This window comes from the organism of the source record quoted next, unplaced genomic scaffold (assembly GCF_019419815.1).
Source record: "Pyrus x bretschneideri cultivar Hongxiangsu unplaced genomic scaffold, Pyrus_bretschneideri_v1 Contig25, whole genome shotgun sequence".
NCBI lineage: Eukaryota > Viridiplantae > Streptophyta > Magnoliopsida > Rosales > Rosaceae > Pyrus > Pyrus x bretschneideri.
Genome location: NW_025999557.1, coordinates 1,031,674 through 1,049,381, shown reverse-complemented (window position 1 = coordinate 1,049,381; position 17,708 = coordinate 1,031,674). Strand labels below are relative to the sequence as shown.

The 17,708-nt window shown below is 35.3% G+C and overlaps 2 protein-coding genes across 4 annotated transcripts; both read left to right on the top strand.

Annotated features, from left to right (window-relative positions):
* Positions 1-1,531: 1,531 nt before the first annotated feature.
* LOC103932887 (B3 domain-containing protein REM10) lies at positions 1,532-3,714 on the top strand. Its single transcript, XM_009342539.3, has 4 exons — positions 1,532-1,812; positions 2,259-2,622; positions 2,745-2,872; positions 3,189-3,714. Exons 1-4 carry the CDS (start codon positions 1,747-1,749, stop codon positions 3,495-3,497), a joined length of 867 nt encoding a protein of 288 aa, XP_009340814.1. The 5' UTR covers positions 1,532-1,746; the 3' UTR covers positions 3,498-3,714.
* Positions 3,715-6,316: 2,602 nt separating this feature from the next.
* LOC103932896 (putative B3 domain-containing protein Os03g0621600) lies at positions 6,317-16,952 on the top strand. 3 transcript variants are annotated; one of them, XM_048586973.1, is made up of 5 exons: positions 6,317-6,848; positions 7,752-7,891; positions 15,450-15,858; positions 15,977-16,110; positions 16,500-16,952. In XM_048586973.1, exons 2-5 carry the CDS (start codon positions 7,859-7,861, stop codon positions 16,806-16,808), a joined length of 885 nt encoding a protein of 294 aa, XP_048442930.1. In that variant the 5' UTR covers positions 6,317-6,848; positions 7,752-7,858; the 3' UTR covers positions 16,809-16,952. The 3 variants fall into 3 exon arrangements, with proteins under 3 accessions (XP_048442930.1, XP_018499506.2, XP_048442929.1); XM_018643990.2 differs by lacking the exons at positions 6,317-6,848; positions 7,752-7,891 and adding an exon at positions 13,401-14,945; XM_048586972.1 differs by lacking the exons at positions 6,317-6,848; positions 7,752-7,891 and adding an exon at positions 14,935-15,057.
* The last annotated feature ends 756 nt before the right edge of the window (positions 16,953-17,708 follow it).

The window sequence follows — 17,708 nt, the reverse complement described above, 5'->3', positions numbered from 1 at the left end:
CCCTCACGTGGGACCCAATAGTGGGTCACACATGGGAGATCCACACATCGACAACCACGTGGAGCCAAGGGGACTCACCCTACATGCAGGGCCAAGGGACCCACCATCATCACGTGGGGCCGAAGGGACCCACCCATCACGTGGCAGTATAGTACATGCTCGCTCCTTGGCTCTGATACCATGTAGAATTATCAGAGAGACGGGCCATACAGCTCACTTCCAACAACACCGATATTGTCCCCAACTTGGGAATTACCACTTGCACAATTCGTCAGGTGTGAGGTGTTATCACAAAAGGTGTCGGTACTAGTTGGAGTGAGATTAGAATATTTAAACTCTTATTTTCTTATTGATACGGTCGATGTGGGACATTTCAACAAATACCACAAGCATTGCACTCTATATGGAGTTTTATCTCCATTGATGTTGTTGATGTTCCAAATTGTAGACAATTTCGAAGAAACTAGCCATAGCTGAAGATCTTTTAAATAAGAAGAGTGTAATGATTCATGACCCAACTGGGAGATCATGGCTCGTTAAACTTAACGTTCGCGGCAAGGTATCTCAGCCCCGTGTGGATATGGCAACAGGTTTAGGAGAATGTTGTAAAGCCAACCAGATATTACCTGGGGACGAAGTCGTTCTTGAGTTTGTCAAGCAAGGTCTTTTGCAAATTCATATCCACAGAGTGGGAGCATTAGGAGGCAAATCTGTGCTACTCGAAGAAGCTTAACTCCAAGTTTGATGACCTTGTCAATACTAATACTTTGAGAAAATGTTTTAACTACAACATTCACATATCTATTTTCACTGTCCCACGAGACATTTTTGTATACTCATTTGTGTAATTCACCTTGTTGATTGGCACAACAAATGCCTTTGGAGATGCTTGTTTCAAACTAAAGACAAATAGGAAAAAAATTGGTGAGTTTTCAGTTTTTCTGTTTTCTAGTCTGACGCAAAATCTCAAATTTTGAGTGTGACAATTTGGTTAGTGTATTGGAGATGTTAGAGACAAACTTAAATCTTGTTTTCTTGATGGAATGTAAATATTCAAATTTTAGACCTCTATTCTCATATTTGGGTCTCAAAAAGGTGGTGGATATATATTTTAATTTTCTTCTCCAATACAAAGAATAATTTACATGATACAGACTTATTGTGATCTGATATTTTCTATTCAATAATTCATTGCCAAATTCAAAATTTATCCACTACTAATATATTATTGGATCTGAACATTACGTGACGGTATACCTTATCTATGTAAATTGCTCTCAATCTTAAAACTCATTTTAAATTTTATGTTTTTGCGTTGGAGTAGAAAACATAACTCATACGTGAGTTTTAACAAATTGATTTATGCGCATATTTGTAAAAGTTAAAAGCGGGATCCTACTTCTAAAGATAAAAAGTGACCTAAATTTTACTCAATCCATCTTAAACAGTAACTACATGAAACACTACAATTAGAGTCAAATACAGACTTTATAACTTTTAGTGGTAAAAAAAAGAGAGTGAAAGACAGGAGAGACATGACTCCCGAGATGAAAAGCATTGACGAAAAGTAGGAAAAAGTGAGGAGCTGAAGGTCTTGTCTCCTCATGACTTCAAGTAGGACTTTGATTCTCTGCCACTTATATTAAGAACCAGAAGGAAGTAGTTCTGGTTTGTGGAACACTTACTCGATTAAGCGGCAAGGTGGCACTCTCTCGAATCCTTGCGGAGTCGACACAGTTGGTTCAAATGGCAAGGAAGCCAAAGAAACCATCTTTTTTCAAGATCCTCGCCGGTGACTTCTCTCAGGGTCTGGTAAAAGATCCATCCTCCCTTTTTACTTTTCGAGATGTGAATTTTTGTGTGTGTATTTTTCTCACTTTTGGGGGTTCATTTGGATAACATTTTAATTTTTTAATGTATTGATTAAATTTCTGTTGAAATTTGATATCCCAGTTCATGGTTCATGTGTGGGTTTAGGATTTCTGTTGTCTGTATATTTTTCATATTTGTTTTAATCAAATATTGTTCATCCCTAAGTTTTGTTTTAATCCTTATTACTCTGAATGTTAGCAGCAATGGTTATCATTCAATAACAGTAGGTCCATCTTTACAGAACCAATTTATATGAGGTTTACAAAGATTTGGTTAAAGGTGCAGGATTATTTTTGTATTAGTATTAATAAGGTATTTTCTTGTTTGATCTCTCATATTACAAAGAGCATTAATAAGGTCTTTTAAGAAGTTATTCAATTTTGTAGCGTATACCACCTGCGTTTATTAGGAAGAACTTCAATGGACGATCACTTTGCAAATGTGATCTCAAAGGCCCTAGTGGAATACGGAGGACTGTGGAATTGGAAGAGAGGGAGAATGGCTTGTTCTTCCGCAATGGTTGGCAGGGTTTTGTGAAGGATCATCGTTTAGAAGCTGCTGATGTTTTGGTTTTTGATTATGATGGTGAAACTAAGTTTGATGTCAAAATCTATGATAGAAGTGCATGTGAAAAAGATGTCGGAGCAGCCGTGAGGAATACACAAAATCAAGCTAGAGTAAAAGATGAAATTGGTGATCTTGACACTGAAAACTATAACGAAGAGCGCAAAATCAGACCGACTGGCAGAAGTAAGTTAAAATCTGTTTTAGTTCTCTGCAACTAACGAAGATTTGTATATGATCTCTAACATTTTTTGTGTCTGATCTCTAACATTTTCTTCGCTCCTTCAATCGTGTTTTGGATTGTGTAGGCAATTACTTCATTTCTAGGAAGAGGCATTATCATTTGGAAGATACAGAAACTGGATCCATCCTGTTGAAATTAGAGAATCAATGTTTTCTAGCGTTTTCAAACAAGAAACATTTACTACGTTGCGTGGTGAGTACTTTTTCAACCACTTCCTAAGTCAGTTCATGTTTCTGAAAAAAAAATTTGCGATTGGAAAACATTGAAACCGATCATGACATACAATAAAAAACTACTGATGTTATTTTCTTGTAGTGTCAGTTAACTGGAGAAAAATTTCCAAGAAATCTTTCTTCAGCGTTCCACTTCATTTTAGGGGTGCACTATATTATAAGTTTTAGGAAAGATTATGAATCGTTTACGTGAAAACTCTTCGAGCGCGAATAATTTTTTAAATTTGTAATTTCGTGGTCAATTTTCAAGCAAATTTACCCATGATGGATTGCAGAGGATTCCGAAGCAACTAGCTGTAGATCATGGCCTTATGTCTAAGAATACTGTAACGCTTCAAGATCCAGCTGGGAGATCATGGGTTATTCAACTCAGAATCAGAAGGGTTACTTCATCTCATCAGTTGGACATGTCAACAGGTTGGGTGCATTGTGTGAAAGCAAACCGGATTTCGCCGGGAGACACCATGATTTTTGAGTTTGTGAAGCAAGGTTTGATGAAGGTTCATATTTTTAGAAAAGGAGCAGTGAGAGGCGATAAGTGTCGTCTGGTGCTTGCTGGCCCTAATGTTAAAGCCGAAAGCTAGTTGATCCCAGAGTTTCACATCACAAATTTACCATCCTTCTGTAAAAATGTTGTGACTGCAGTATAATTAGCTTATCTATTTTGGTTAAACGATGATCTTATTTAATTTAAAAGTATACTTTATTTAAGTCTCGTTTTGTAAGTCATTATTGGATTTAGTCCACTTTCTTTGTAAAGTCCGTTCATTGGATTATCCACATCAACTCATTTTGATTATATTTTTTTCACTATCTTCAATAATTTTTTTTTTAATTTTTTTTTAACTTTTTTTTTTTTGTAGAAGCAATATTGGGATACCGATCTTAGGATCTTGAATGCAATAATAAACACTCTTAACCAGATAAGCTAAAAGTTTCTTGCACTTATGTTTAGTGCCCATTAAATTTTACTAAATTTTTTATGGTAGCTTTTTTATTCAGGGTAAGATGGGCTAGAAATGTGTATGCCAGGTGAATTGGTGGTGGAACCTTTTCTTTACCAATTTGTCACAATTGAGTTTGTATCAACAGTTACGTCCTAATTAAAGGAGCATTCGTGAATACTTGGTCAATCCCAAAATAGAGGTTGATTTTTTTTTTTCGTTGTTTATTCAAGCATATATGCAGGAGGTGGGAATTGGAGTCGAAGCCTAAGGTGTAAGAATGATCGCTCTTGACCAACTAAACTGCAAGTTCCTCGCATTAAAATTTAACTTAAGAATGAGTGAGCTAAAAAATTTAAGGAATTTTAACGAAAAGTCCGTGGTACTGTTCACTTTAATGAAAAATCACATTTTTACACTAAAAAGTCAATCCTTGTACTATTCACTTTATCATTTATTTTGTCTTTATCGTTAAAACTCAAAGTTTTTAAATCATTTTCATTATTTTTCCTGAAAGTAGTTGTTGATTTCAGCGTAACCCAAAAATAATTGTACTTGGAAAATTATTGAACCATGTACAAGACTGAAAAGTCTGAAATACAATAAATATACTGATAGAGACAGTAGTGGTATGAAGGGGTAATGTTTTGTAAAAGCTGAAGGATATACGTCTTGCCAAAGTGACCATAATAGTTTAACTCTGCCAACCAACTTGATTACATTCAGGTCATAACCTGGTACCAGTCAATTGACAAAGAGAAACAACGTCGTGACTTGTACTCACAAAAGAGCCAAATCGTGCCACAACCTAATTTCATGTTTATTTACAAGAGAGTCATAACTTTGGTAGATGGCACATTAATATACAGTACATGAGATAACCAAGATGGTTCATTTTCTACCTTAGTGTAAAAACAAGGAAACAAGAGAACGCATTCATAGCGAGATGATTCACCGCTTTATCGTTTGCACGAGAAAAAATATATTTTTCTGTTAATGTAAATTTTGAAATTAGAATTTGTTTAGGGGAAGGGATGGAATCATGGAAGAAACTCGCTCTTGCTCGTCAAGATAGGAGAAGGAGGATGATGACGTCTGTACCATTATTTTGCCCAGAACCAAAGTAATAACCTGTTAGCTCGCCAGGTTTCTTAACTCCCTATCCTTTCACCTTTCTGCAGAAAAGACGTACGGGACGTAGAGCCCACCAAAAGATATCGAAGTCCGATTGAAGCTGCTAGTTACTTTAATAGTTACTGTGCTAGCTAGCCGCAATTTTTCTGACGAACTGCACTTGTTACTTTAATTGTTAAGCAACTAGCCAACTACCCTTCTTCAGCGACTTTAATGGTTACTGTACTAGCTAGCTGTGCCAATTTAGTTCATGAATTATCATTTGAGTGAAAATTAGGTCCTTAAAATATTTTTTTCAGAAAAATCATCCATTGAATTATAATAATCTACCAATTACATCCCTAATTTTGAAGCTACTTATTCAATTTTTCGTATATTTAAATCACGTTACTTGTATTGTATGTGATACACGTTAGATGGTAGATTGATAATTTTACGTGAAGAAATAGTGCATGAAGTTAACTTTAGAGGGTAAATTAGACCTTAGATTCACAACCTATATGAAATACTAAGGGCTTATAGGCGAGAAAAGAATAGAATTATATTTTAAAGTGTGTCAAGTGAATTTAGTTGACGAAAAATTGGATAAAATAGCTTTGAATATAATAGTAGGATAATACTAACAATTTTTAATAAATTTAGGAACTTAATTTAACGAAAAAATAATTTAAATACCTAATTTTTATTGAAATAATAGTTCAAAAAGTAAATCGGTACTTCACCCTTATGTGTGACAAAGTGACATATTATGAGTTACGCTGATTTTCTTTCCCATTAAATTGATCGTGGTCGAGATATTTTCTGTCATTACAACCCAAAATCGAGTCGAATACTGAGTTGAGTCCATGAGCTTTAGTGCAATTTTAGTGTGTGAAGGTGTTTAATGAATAGGAATTGCATATTTCACCTTCATTCTTAAGCTGTAATAAAGGTAATTCGTATTAAAATATTAATATTTTTATATTTTATAAAATAATTTTATTTGTAACTTTGGAGAGGATTTTTAACTGATCTTGTCACATCACATTATTATCCAAAAATACAATATTTGGTGATAAATTTCGATAAGATTTTTATCCAATTTTGTTGCGCCACGTGTAGTTACTTGTTTAGAATTGTTGATGATAGATTTCTGATATGATTTTTAACCAATCATATTGCGCCATGTGACATTGTCTGTTTAGAATTTTTGAGGATAAATTTTGATAAGATTTTTAACAAATCGCATGCCACGTGATATTATCTACAACCTAATCATTTCTTTTTTTTTTTCTCCATATAACACACCATCTATCCTAAGAAATCACACACTAAAATCAAAATCTCTATCCTTCTTCATAGTTTATAAATGTTAAGTTCTTACAACATCTTCTTCAAGGATTTTGTGGAAAATTGATCAGCAAGAAAAAGAATTGTTTAAGCAAGGAAGAAAGAGAGCGAAGTCAACACAACGCTGTTGAACAAAAAATATGTAGGAAGTCCGAAGTCCCCGCCTCCCCTGCGTCTCTATCTTCTTCTTTTTTTCTTCCTCTCCAGCTCCGAACCAAACATCTCCTCCCCCCTCTTTCTTTCTCCTAGATTCTCATCACGTTTTGATGATAAATTGTTCCTGCTTCCTACACCAAACCTCTCTCTCCTTCCTTCTTTCTCCTTCATTCTCATCACGTTTTGATAACAAAATTGCTGCAGGGTCTTGTCTCCTCATGAGTCATGATATGACCTATACTAAGCATAGTATAGCAGCTAGCGGAGGAGTACCCTCTTGAATCTTTGAGGACCGGTTGGTTCAAATGGCTAGAAAGCCAAAGAAAACCATCTTTTATCAAGAATCTCGCCGGTGACTTCTCTCAGTGTCTGGTAACATCCACATCCACCTCTTCCTTAAACTTCTTTTATGCTTATCAAGATCTTACTTTTTCTGTTTATTTTTTTTTATTTTAGGGTTTCATTTGGATAACTTTCTGCATCTCTTCAAGTTTAATCGATATATTAGATTATGGTTCATGTGTGGGTCCGCTTATTTTATAGCAGAATACTTAGGGTTTGATGTTCTTGTAATAGTTTTGAAATTTGTTTTGATCAATTTTATTCTGAATGCTTGCAAAAACAGAGCGCTGCTTATGGCACCTTGCAAATTCCTAATTTTGATAGTATTAAGTTGTTTCGCAATAGAGCCAATCAACTACTCTCTGTGATGAGAAGGCTAATCGTTGGATGATGATTATTGTTATTATTATTTTAATTTTATTATTTGTTTGGTCTTATTCTATCTTCTCTAACGGGTAATTCATATTCTAGGTCAAGGTTCATCTCTAATTATTTGTGTACAAATATTGACTGGCTACACAGAGACGTTGTACAAAGTGTTGTTTCAGCTTTCAGGCATGTGGTGTAGTGAAGGCACAATTAATATCCCATCTATGTTAGTTTTATTCTGTAACTTTGTATATCTTATCATTAGCATTCTGTCAGATGTCCACTACTAGAATAATAGAATTATGGCTATAGGACACCCATGTTTGCACGCTATTTGCAATTGGTGACTATAGATAGAAAGATAGCACTCCTAACAATTTTTGGTCTTTTTAGTTGGATGCCACTGATATTAGTAGCCTTCAAATTTGAGACACCAACCATTAATCTATGCTTTATTCTTAAAAAGTAATTTCTTGTGCATTTGTAATTGACTGGGGCGCCAAAATTCTAATAGTGGTTTAACAGCTTGAAAGTTTACCGATTCCTGCTTTTTATATATTGCAGGAAGTTCTGTTAGTCGGGGCCGTACTTATTTGCAGTATTGGGCGTTTTCACCATAGTCACTGTGTGGGCAGTCGTGGTGACTGAAGGTTGCATGCAGTTGCAGTACTATGCCTTTAAGCTTGCTTCTGCTGCAAGGTAAGGTAATACAAATATTTTCCATTTTGATGGGCTATGGCCATTTCTAGTGAGAGAAACTGTACAGTTGATACGTTTCTCTCTATTCATGGTGTGGTTGGTTATAAAGATAGTTGTTTTTTATAGTAAATGTTAGATGTATAGCGTTTATTGTTTATTACTCATTTGAGTTATCTAGGTATCGGCTAACAGCTTAGTTGAAGCCATTCACTCCATACACCCTTACCTTCTATATTATGACTCTTTAATTTTTGAATTCTCGGTTCAAAAATCCATAGTAAATATGATATTTATACATTTAGAGAGTGTTGCAAAGAGTAAAACGTATTAATCAACTTCATGCCATACGTGGGATTCACCCATCAATGTGGCCTCATTTGAATAATTGAACCATTAGAGAGATTCGTTAAAAAATTATACATCGATTGTGTATTGCATCACATCTTATGTGGGTGCTCAAATCTCCGAAGGTGGCTAGATATATATGTGGAGCGTTAGTAAGCCTATACAACTTTGTCTCCGTAGTAGAGAGCACGAACCCATATGGGTTGGTTGTTCTCGAGTTGACCACCACAAAAATAAAATTTCTGCAAGAGTATGCAAAATTTAGAGTGCCGTGGGCACCCTTCAGATACCCTGAAACAATAATAAAAACCAACCAATCTTTAAGTAGACAATATGAATTATTTCTGGGTATCCGAAGGGTGCCCACGACACTCTAAATTTTGCATACTCCTAGAGAAATTTTATTTTCGTGGTGGTCGACTTGAGAACAACCAACCCATATGGGTTCGTGCTCTCTAATACAAAGACAAAGCTGTATAGGCTTACTAACGCTCCATATATCTATCTAGCCACCTCCGGGGATGTGAGCACCTACATAGATGTGATGCAATACTTAATCAATCAGGTATAATTTTTTAACGAATCTCTCTAACGGTTCAATTATTCAATATTTATTTTACGTACCATTCTGTTTAATTACCCAATTTGATTTTACTTATAGCAAATCAATTTGGCTATTTTGGATGGGGTGACCATCACAGTGCAGTAGATTTTGTTGGATTTATCCAATATAAATCAACCTTTAAGTGGTCTACTACATGTAATATTGGAGAAATAATGTTAATTGTGATTCGATCTCTTAAAGATATTAATCCTATATCATGCGTCTTATATTGGAAATACGATTGATGGAATCCTTAATTGGCTATAATTATGATACTTAACTTAGAGGCTAAGAAAGTAAGTTTAGGTTTCCTTTATGGATGGAAATCCTAGCTTTTAGCCTATATATATAAACACCGGTCCCTATAAGCCCTAGAACACACAACATAATACTTCCCAGAGTAGTTGTATTTGGCTAGGAGTTTATAGAAGACATTGGTGTTGCCGTGCCCTTTTCTCCTTCCTTGCTCGAGTACCATGATTACAACTGGAATCAGGTTTGTCACTCATTCGTTTGTGTTTTAATTGTATAACCTTCTAAGGCTAACATGTGGTATCAGAGCCATTGGTTATATGATTAAAACCTATTAGCGTTTAGGTTGGACTTTATAATATTTTTATGAGCTGCGTTTTTAATCCATGTTATGATTGCATATACTTGGCAACACCACCATGTTGTTTCAATCGGTACAATTGATGATTGTAAATAGGTTATATAACCATTCGGTTTTAGTCAAGAATTTTAATAATCTTATGGCATGAATCTGGGAAACTTTATCAAGAATAGCAGCAAATCGTGGATCAATCCTATAATAGTGGCATGCCGCATGCGGAGAAGCATATATATAAAAATCGTGTTGAAGTATAAAATTAAAATAATGGTGATGATCCAAATATGGAACAAGCTTCAAATCCCAACAGTTTTTAAACTATACCTATTTTATTTTAGCTAATATGGTTTAGTTGATAGCTTTTTGATCAGGCATCTTTATTGCATAAAATATGTTTTGGTCGAACCACTAAAGTCTGGAGGTTTGCTAGTATTTTGATCAAGCAAGCACATGTAATTTTTACTTTGAGCCAATTTGATTAGTCAAATTTGATTACCACCAATAGTTCTGATAAGGGGATGTTAAAGAAAACTGATTAGTTAGTTCATTGTATTAACTATGACTAGAAACCATGGCATATTTGAGATTTTCTATTTTAAAGCTGATGTTTTTGGTTGGAATGTTTAACCATGTACTACGGATGTCTTTGTCAATTTTGTAAGCATATGTAAATACACATTTACACTAGAAAAGTGATGCGGCCTCTCCATTTAGCAAGCCGACCTCTGCCAAAGCAGAGTATTGTGTTTCATCGACTCAATTCGGATTTTGGGTTTTTAGTGTAATCTTTTCCTTTGGTGTTAATTGCTGACAAGATTTTGTGGTGGATTTAAAAGGTGATTATTTGGTTCCTGCATAACTTACCTATGCCGTTACATCTCCTTATTATTTGGAATAATATGTTTTTAGTTCCTTGTTTTGGTGGCATCGAAGAGTTTTCGTACTAGCATAGCCAACTGATTATTCAGAACTCAATTTTGACTGCAACCTAATTCTTAGAATTAAGAAAGAGGCGTAACTGTTCAAATATTGCTTGATATCTTTCGGAATGTAGGTGACGGAATTGTTCACTTTTAGATGTCTCAACGCTATTATTGGTATACGAGTTGTGCCTATATATATGATTGTGGTAACATATATTACAGTTGTGTTGCTTATGGTCATGGTGATATTAACTCGTACGGAATTTGCATGACTAATCAATTAGTATTGTCCACAGGTTTGCTCTTTCTTTTCGGTAGTCATTTAATTATACCTGACTAGTTAACTATGAAAATTGTTGAATGATTTATGGATTGACGGAGAATGACAGAAAGCATTTAGTGGCAAGAACAAGGACATTGTACAAATGAATGAGGTTTGTAGTAATTATGTGACAATGCTCATTTGTATTTTTATCTATTCTTCTATGGGAATTTTGGTTGGTCATGTGATTATATATATGTTTACAAAGAAGTGGTGAACATATGAAGGCATGAGGTATGTATTTCATTCAAAGCATGTGACTTAATTGATAAGCATGAATTTTCAAACATGTATTATTGTTTATGGTTTTTCTTATGCCTAAAGAATTTAAACAATGTTTTGATCAGTCAATTGTTTTATGCCATAAGGGGAGAAGAAAAGAAATTATTCAAGGCTAATGTATGGCATGTATTGGAGATGTTTCTTTTGGAAGAAAAGAATTTTGGTTGTTCTTTATTAATTTGGTATTTACAAGGCTAATGCACGTTTTTTATGCTAATGTTTTAGGAGTCTTGTACTATGGAAAGAAACATATAAAAGGAAAGGAACTCAGTTGACTTAAGAAAACATTTGAGCGATTTAGCTTTTAAATTAAAGGAATGTCTTGTTCTCTCACATTACATAAAGTATTTCTAATTTAAGTAATTGCTCCATAATGATAAGTATTGACATTCTTGTGGTGGAATAAAACTTGCTCTATATGTGATTAATCTTCTTCAAGTATGTCGTCAGTTTTTTTGAGATATTTAATGTCAAAGGGAGTCATGAAGGAATTAGTGCCATTTGTTGGCAAGAATTGAAGCTCGAATCAGGTTATAATAATTTTGTCACTAACAGTTAATTAATCCATGTGACTTCTTGTATTGTTTCAGGGCAGAGTTGATCAATGTCTTGTCAACTAAGCAAGCCATGGCGGCTTAGTTGATGCTGGGACTATGATTTTTGAGTTACTTCAATCAACATTGCATCTTAATTAGAATAAAAGCGATAATCTTAGCCTTCAAGTGTGGATTATTTCTTTGCATCTTAATTAGAATAAAAGCGATAATCTTAGCCCGCAAGTGTGGATTATTTCTTTGAAACTCAAATTGCACCAATTTGCCCTCCAAAGCTTTATTTGGTATTATTTTCTCACATTTTGTTAATTTTGTTAAAAAATCGGTTAAATAGGTTTTTATTTTTTGTTGAAAGGGTTAAGACCCACTTATTTTAATTGTGATTGCACCTTTGGGTAAGAGGTGCGGCGGTGATATAGGGAAAGAAGGAAGAGTTGGGAATTTATGCATTTTTCTAGTTTAGAAATATCAAAAATAATTTATAGAGAATTAAAAAAATAGGTTATTATGATTTCAAATAAGCCAACATGGCAACTGCAACAGAAATAAGTGGGCCTCAGCCATGCATATCAGCGATTCGATGAACTTCTTAACAGAATTGACGGAACGTGAGTAAGCCATACAAAAATTGAGTTTCATGAGGTAAAATATTGCAATTGGAGTTTCATAAGATAAAGTGGGATTAAAATGAAGTTCTAAATTACACAAGAAAGAGGATAATGCAAGGAAGATTAAAATTTAAAACTAAATTTTACAAACTAAATGATATGGTTGTTGATGATTGGATTGTTAAGTATAAATTAATGTGGTTATTTCCTATTGGTGACATATTATTTAGTTTGCAAGTTTAATTTAAAATTTTAGTCTCTCTAGCATTAGCTCAAGAAAAAATAAGAGTGAAAGTTTTGGAAAAAAATAAATATGTCAATCATAATAATTTGATATCGAATGTATCATTTATTAGCATAAAAGCTTATATATATTAATGAACAATATTATTAGACTACATTGTAGTTATGCAAAAACATGCCTAAAAAATTTCTATCTCTAGAATTTTCTCTATGACTTCCCTTCTTCAATCTTTCCTGTTTTTCTTCCTTTTCTCTTACTTGTTTTCGGCTTTCCTCCTTAATTTATAAGCTTGCCTCAATCTTCCTGAGTTTGTCTCAGATCTGGGCTTTTATGCTCTTTTCTTCCTTCGTTGCTTCTCTTTGTCAATTGTTCATCACCAACCTTCACGACTCGATCTATTGCGTCTCCCATCGGGCGCACACTTTAGTGTTAGGTGGTCGTTAAAATATTGCTTTTAGCACTATTTAGTAGGATTATGGGAACGATTTTGCGCGGGTGACTTGCTCATCCCCATTTTCTGTTCATCCAGCTTGTTCGTGAGTTCTTCCTCTTGGCAGTGGTGGTGGATCGACGATGGCGGCTCTGCTGCTGTGGTGCAGTCAGCTGTTTTCCAGATCTAAAGTTTTTGTTATTATGAGCTTGCTCTTTTTGGATTTTTATATTGTATTTCCGTTTCGACTATGCTTGGATTGGGACTGCCTTTAAATTTTCTAGATCATGTAATAGTGTTTAGGGTAAAGTACAAAAAACTACTTCAACTATTGGTGCCACGACACTTTCATATCTCATCTTTTAAAATTGACAATGTCATACCTCATCTTACGAATTTGTGCCAATGTCAGACTTTCGTCAGTTTTTCTGTAAATTTCTCTATTAAATGCTAACGTGGCCCAACACGTGTCTCACTCACTAATCCAATTGGATTAAAAAATAATAAAATATATTTTTAATAATTAAATATTCAAAAATTAAAAAAAAAAAATTATATACATATATATATATATTAAATCTCTCTCTCCTCTCTCCCCCTTTTCTTGCCTCTTTCTCCTCTGCAACCCAAAACCCTTTCCCACTCGTCCTCCACCACCCTCTCTCTCCTCTCTCTCTCTTTCCCCCCTTTCTCTCCTCTCTCTCTTTGCATCCTAGAAGACCCAGACCCCGGAGGAACAAAACCCACCTTCCCATTTCAGCAATTGTTGCCGCAATTCGAAAGCCCCAAAACGAAGAACCCAATATTGCTCGACTACTTTGCCTCCCTCACTCCACCACCCTCGATCTAGAGATTGCAACGACGCTGTTCCACGACATCATCTTCCTCGACTACTCCGCCTCCCTCACTCTGCCACCCTCGATCAGCACCTGGACGCCCAAAACGACGACGTCGACCTGAACTTGGACTAGGAACTGGTCTAATTTGCGACGAAGTCCGAGTTTGTGGGGTAGTTCGGGGAGGGGGGACACAGGTCACTGGGCAAGAGTTTGGGGGGACAGGTCAATGGGCAAGAGTTTGGCGGATGAAAAAACTCAGGTGGGTTTGGGCGGTTCTGGGCACGGTGAAAGAGAGAAGTGGGGAGGAAGGAGACTGTGATGGAGAGGCGAGGGAGATGGGAGAGAAAGGGTGGTGGAGGAACCAGACCCTGTCATCATTTTCGTCCCCTTTTCCCTTTACCTGCAACCCAGAAACAAAAATAAAAAAACAAAAAACAAAATGAACAAAAAAATTCATACCCAGTTTCGGCCCAAGAAGAAGAAGACGAAGAAGAAGAAGGAGAGAGAAGAAGAACGAAAAAAAAAAAAGTGACAAATCCAGTTTCGGTGCAGGAGAAGAAGAAGAAGATGAAGAAGAAGGAGGAGAGAGAAAAACAAAAAAATTGAAATTGCTGCGGGTGAAGGAAAAGGGATGCCGCACCCCTTGGAATTTTTTTTTGTTTTTTATTCTTAATTTTTTAATATTTAATTATTAAAAATATATTTAATTATTTTTTAATCCAACTGAATTAGTGAGGGGTTCCGTTTCTTGCCACGTCAACACTTAACAGAAAAACTAACAGAAAAATTGACGGAGATATGACATTGTCACAAATTCGTAAGATGCGTTATGATATTATCAATTTTAAAAGATGATGTATGAAACTATCGTGATTCCAATAATTAAGATAATTTTTGTACTTTACCTTAGTTTTTATATTTAATGAAAATTTCTAGTTTGACTAAAAAAAGAAAAAGTTATGCGTGTCACATGTGAAAAGAGTTTAAGACAGAAGAGCAGCAATGCAAAATGAGCTGACGAGAAGTACAAAAAGCAATAAATTGCTCCAGGGTCTCGTCTCCTCATGACATGACCTATACCATAGCGAACCAGAAAAAGTTATTTGGTGAACTCTTCTTTTGTTTTGTTCTTTTATTTTTTATTACCGAAGTTCTTGTGAACTCTTTCTAAGAACCGGGCGCAGCAGCTAGAGCAGGTACACTCTTGAATCTTTGACGACCAGTTGGTTGAAATGGCTAGAAAGCCAAAGAAACCATCTTTTATCAAGATCCTCGCCGGTGACACCTCTCAGAGTCTGGTAACATCCACATCCTCCTCTTCCTTAACTTCCTTTATACTCTTCAAATGGCTAGAAGGCCATAGAAACCATGTTTCATCGATATATTTTCCATCAGGATTATGGTTCATGTGTGAGTCCGCTTATTTTATAGCAGAATTCTTAGGTTTTGATGTTCTTTTTATAGTTTTGAAATTTGCTTTGATCAATTTATTCTGAATGTTTGCAAAACCGAATACAGTCATGTAGCCGACTATACTTAATGGATAAAGTTTTTTTTGTTGTTTGCCTATCCTACTTAGTGAGGTAAGAATTTGTTGTTGTTTCCAACACCGGAGCACTATTCCTTTTGTATTAGTGTTAATCACCATTTTATACAATTTAAATTCTGGTTACTGCGAATTTTTTCTTGCTTGATCTCGCATAGTCTAACTAGCCATTGACATTTCTTGCTTGGTTTTATGGCTTTTAGAATCTATATGACATGGTCTTTTGGATTTTAAAGAAATTACTAAAATTTTGTAGCGTGTACCGCCTGCGTTTATTACGAAGAACTTCAATGGACGATCACTTTGCAAATGTGATCTTAAAGGCCCGACTGGAATTCGAAGGACTGTGGAATTGGAAGAGAGGGAGAATGGCTTGTTCTTTCATGATGGTTGGCAGGGTTTTGTGAAGGACCATCTTTTAAAAGCTGGGGATTTTTTGGTTTTTAGTTATGACGGCGTATCGAAGTTTAATGTCAAAATCTATGATAGAAGTGCATGCGAGAAAGATGTCGAATTAGCCAAGATGAATGAAGGAAATCAAGCTAGAAGAAAAGTTGAAGTTGTCGACATTGACACTGAAAACGTAAAAGCTGAAGTTGTTGACATTGACACTGTAAACTGCAACCAAGATCGTGAAAAGCAAATGATATTTTCTAGCCGGAGTTGTAAGTTTTACTCTATTTTACTTCTCTGCATCTAGGAAAGATTTGTATTAGTGATCTCTAACATTATTTTTTGTCACTCCTTTCGTCCTAAATTGTGTCTCAAATTTGGATTGTATAGGCGATCATCTCAAATCTCGAAAGAGACCAGTAAGTAATTATGTTGAAGATACATCAACAGCATCCATCCTGTTGGAAACAGAGAATCCATGTTTTCTGCACTTCTTAAACCATCGGAATCGTCTATATAATGTGGTGAGTACCTCGACACCTATTTCCGAAGTCAATTTATGTTTCTGAAAATTTTCCACGATTGTGATTGGAAAACAGTGATAGAGATCCTTGGAATACCTTTCAGTGACTCAAATTTATGCACTCTTGAGTAAGCATTTGCCTTAAATATTATCCATGAAGATGAAATATAGTAGTTAAGCTGCATTGTGGAAGTTTATTGGAAAATCATATTCAAAAATATTTCCTCAAAATTCAACTTCTCAGGGGTGCACTGTATTATTAGTTTGAGGCGTGAGCACTAGGATTGTGAATCGTTTACATGAAAAATCCTCTAGCACGAATATGTTTTTAGTTTTTAGTTTCGTGGTCAAGTTTCAAACAAATTAATCCATAGATGTTCCAAATTGCAGAGGATTCCAAAGCAACTAGCCTTCGATGAAGGCCTTATGGACAAGGATTCCGTAACACTTCAAGATCCAGATGGAAGATCATGGTTTGTTCGACTCAGAACCCTTTACGCTGGTCGTTCCGATTATTTGAATCTGTCAACAGGTTGGAGAGAATGCGGTAAAGCGAACCAAATTTCACTTGGGGACACCATAGTTTTTGAGTTTGTGAAGCAAAGTGTGATCCAAGTTCATATTTTCAGAAAAGGGGAAGTGAGAGGTAATGTGTGTCGTCTGGTACTTGTTGCCCCTTATGGTAAAAAGAAAAGATAATTGACCCAAAATTCAACTTCAGAAATTACCATGGTTTTTTTTTTTAGAAGAAATGTCGTGACTGCAATGTAAGCTTAGGTATTTTGCACCATTTTTGGTTAAATGGATGCTGTTGCTTAAATTAGTTCCCCAGTTACACTTCTGTGTCTCTTCATTGCCTTCTATTCTGTTCATTGCCTGTGAAATATTTTGGTCCGGTAAGACCATCTCCAACCAAAGGGTCCAAAGGGCCAGAGGGTCGAAAATAGCCCGAAAACCGTCTCCAATCGAGGGTTAGGTCAGAGGGCTGTGGAATCTGAGAGGGTCCCACGGAATTGGAGAGGGCTAGAGGGCTGGCCAGAAAATAGAGTATTCCTGTCGGTTATAACCGACAGGAATATATTTATATTAAAAATTAAATGTATTCATGTCAGTTATAATCAACGGGATTGCTTTAAAAAAAAAAATTTGAATACAATGGCTAGTCAGCTAGCCGTTGTATTCAATTTTTTTTTTTTGGACCAATTTTTTTTAAATTCTTAAAAATTCTAATTTCATTAAATTCAAGTTCTAATTTTTTTTGGTTTTTTGGACCAATTATCGTTGTAGTTTTTAAATTTAAATAATAAATTATGTTTGACCCTATGACCCTTTGGTTCTCAGTTGGAGACGATTTTTCATGACAGGGCTAAAACGAGCCTTATGGCTCTCGGTTGAAGACAGAGGTAAATATGATCATGTACTGTTTATTAAAATATTAATATCTTGGAGGACTAAAGGACTCGGTTGGAGATGGCCTAAGATGCACGGTTTCAAAAACATTCATTAAATTAGCCCTCCAGCGCCACTATAGGCTTATCCTATTTTTACCTCCCTTAACACATGCACGTAAAATTTGTTAGTTAATAGTGGTATCAGTTT

What these genes read in the sequence shown, in the direction of transcription:
- LOC103932896 (XM_018643990.2), top strand. Translation starts at nt 14,880, where the DNA reads ATGGCTAGAAAGCCAAAGAAACCATCTTTTATCAAGATCCTCGCCGGT. An exon ending in GATATTTTCTAGCCGGAGTT is followed by an intron (nt 15,859 to 15,976) that starts GTAAGTTTTACT and finishes TGGATTGTATAG; the next exon opens with GCGATCATCTCAAATCTCGA. An exon ending in GGAATCGTCTATATAATGTG is followed by an intron (nt 16,111 to 16,499) that starts GTGAGTACCTCG and finishes TCCAAATTGCAG; the next exon opens with AGGATTCCAAAGCAACTAGC.
- LOC103932887 (XM_009342539.3), top strand. Translation starts at nt 1,747, where the DNA reads ATGGCAAGGAAGCCAAAGAAACCATCTTTTTTCAAGATCCTCGCCGGT. An exon ending in GTGACTTCTCTCAGGGTCTG is followed by an intron (nt 1,813 to 2,258) that starts GTAAAAGATCCA and finishes TCAATTTTGTAG; the next exon opens with CGTATACCACCTGCGTTTAT. An exon ending in AATCAGACCGACTGGCAGAA is followed by an intron (nt 2,623 to 2,744) that starts GTAAGTTAAAAT and finishes TGGATTGTGTAG; the next exon opens with GCAATTACTTCATTTCTAGG.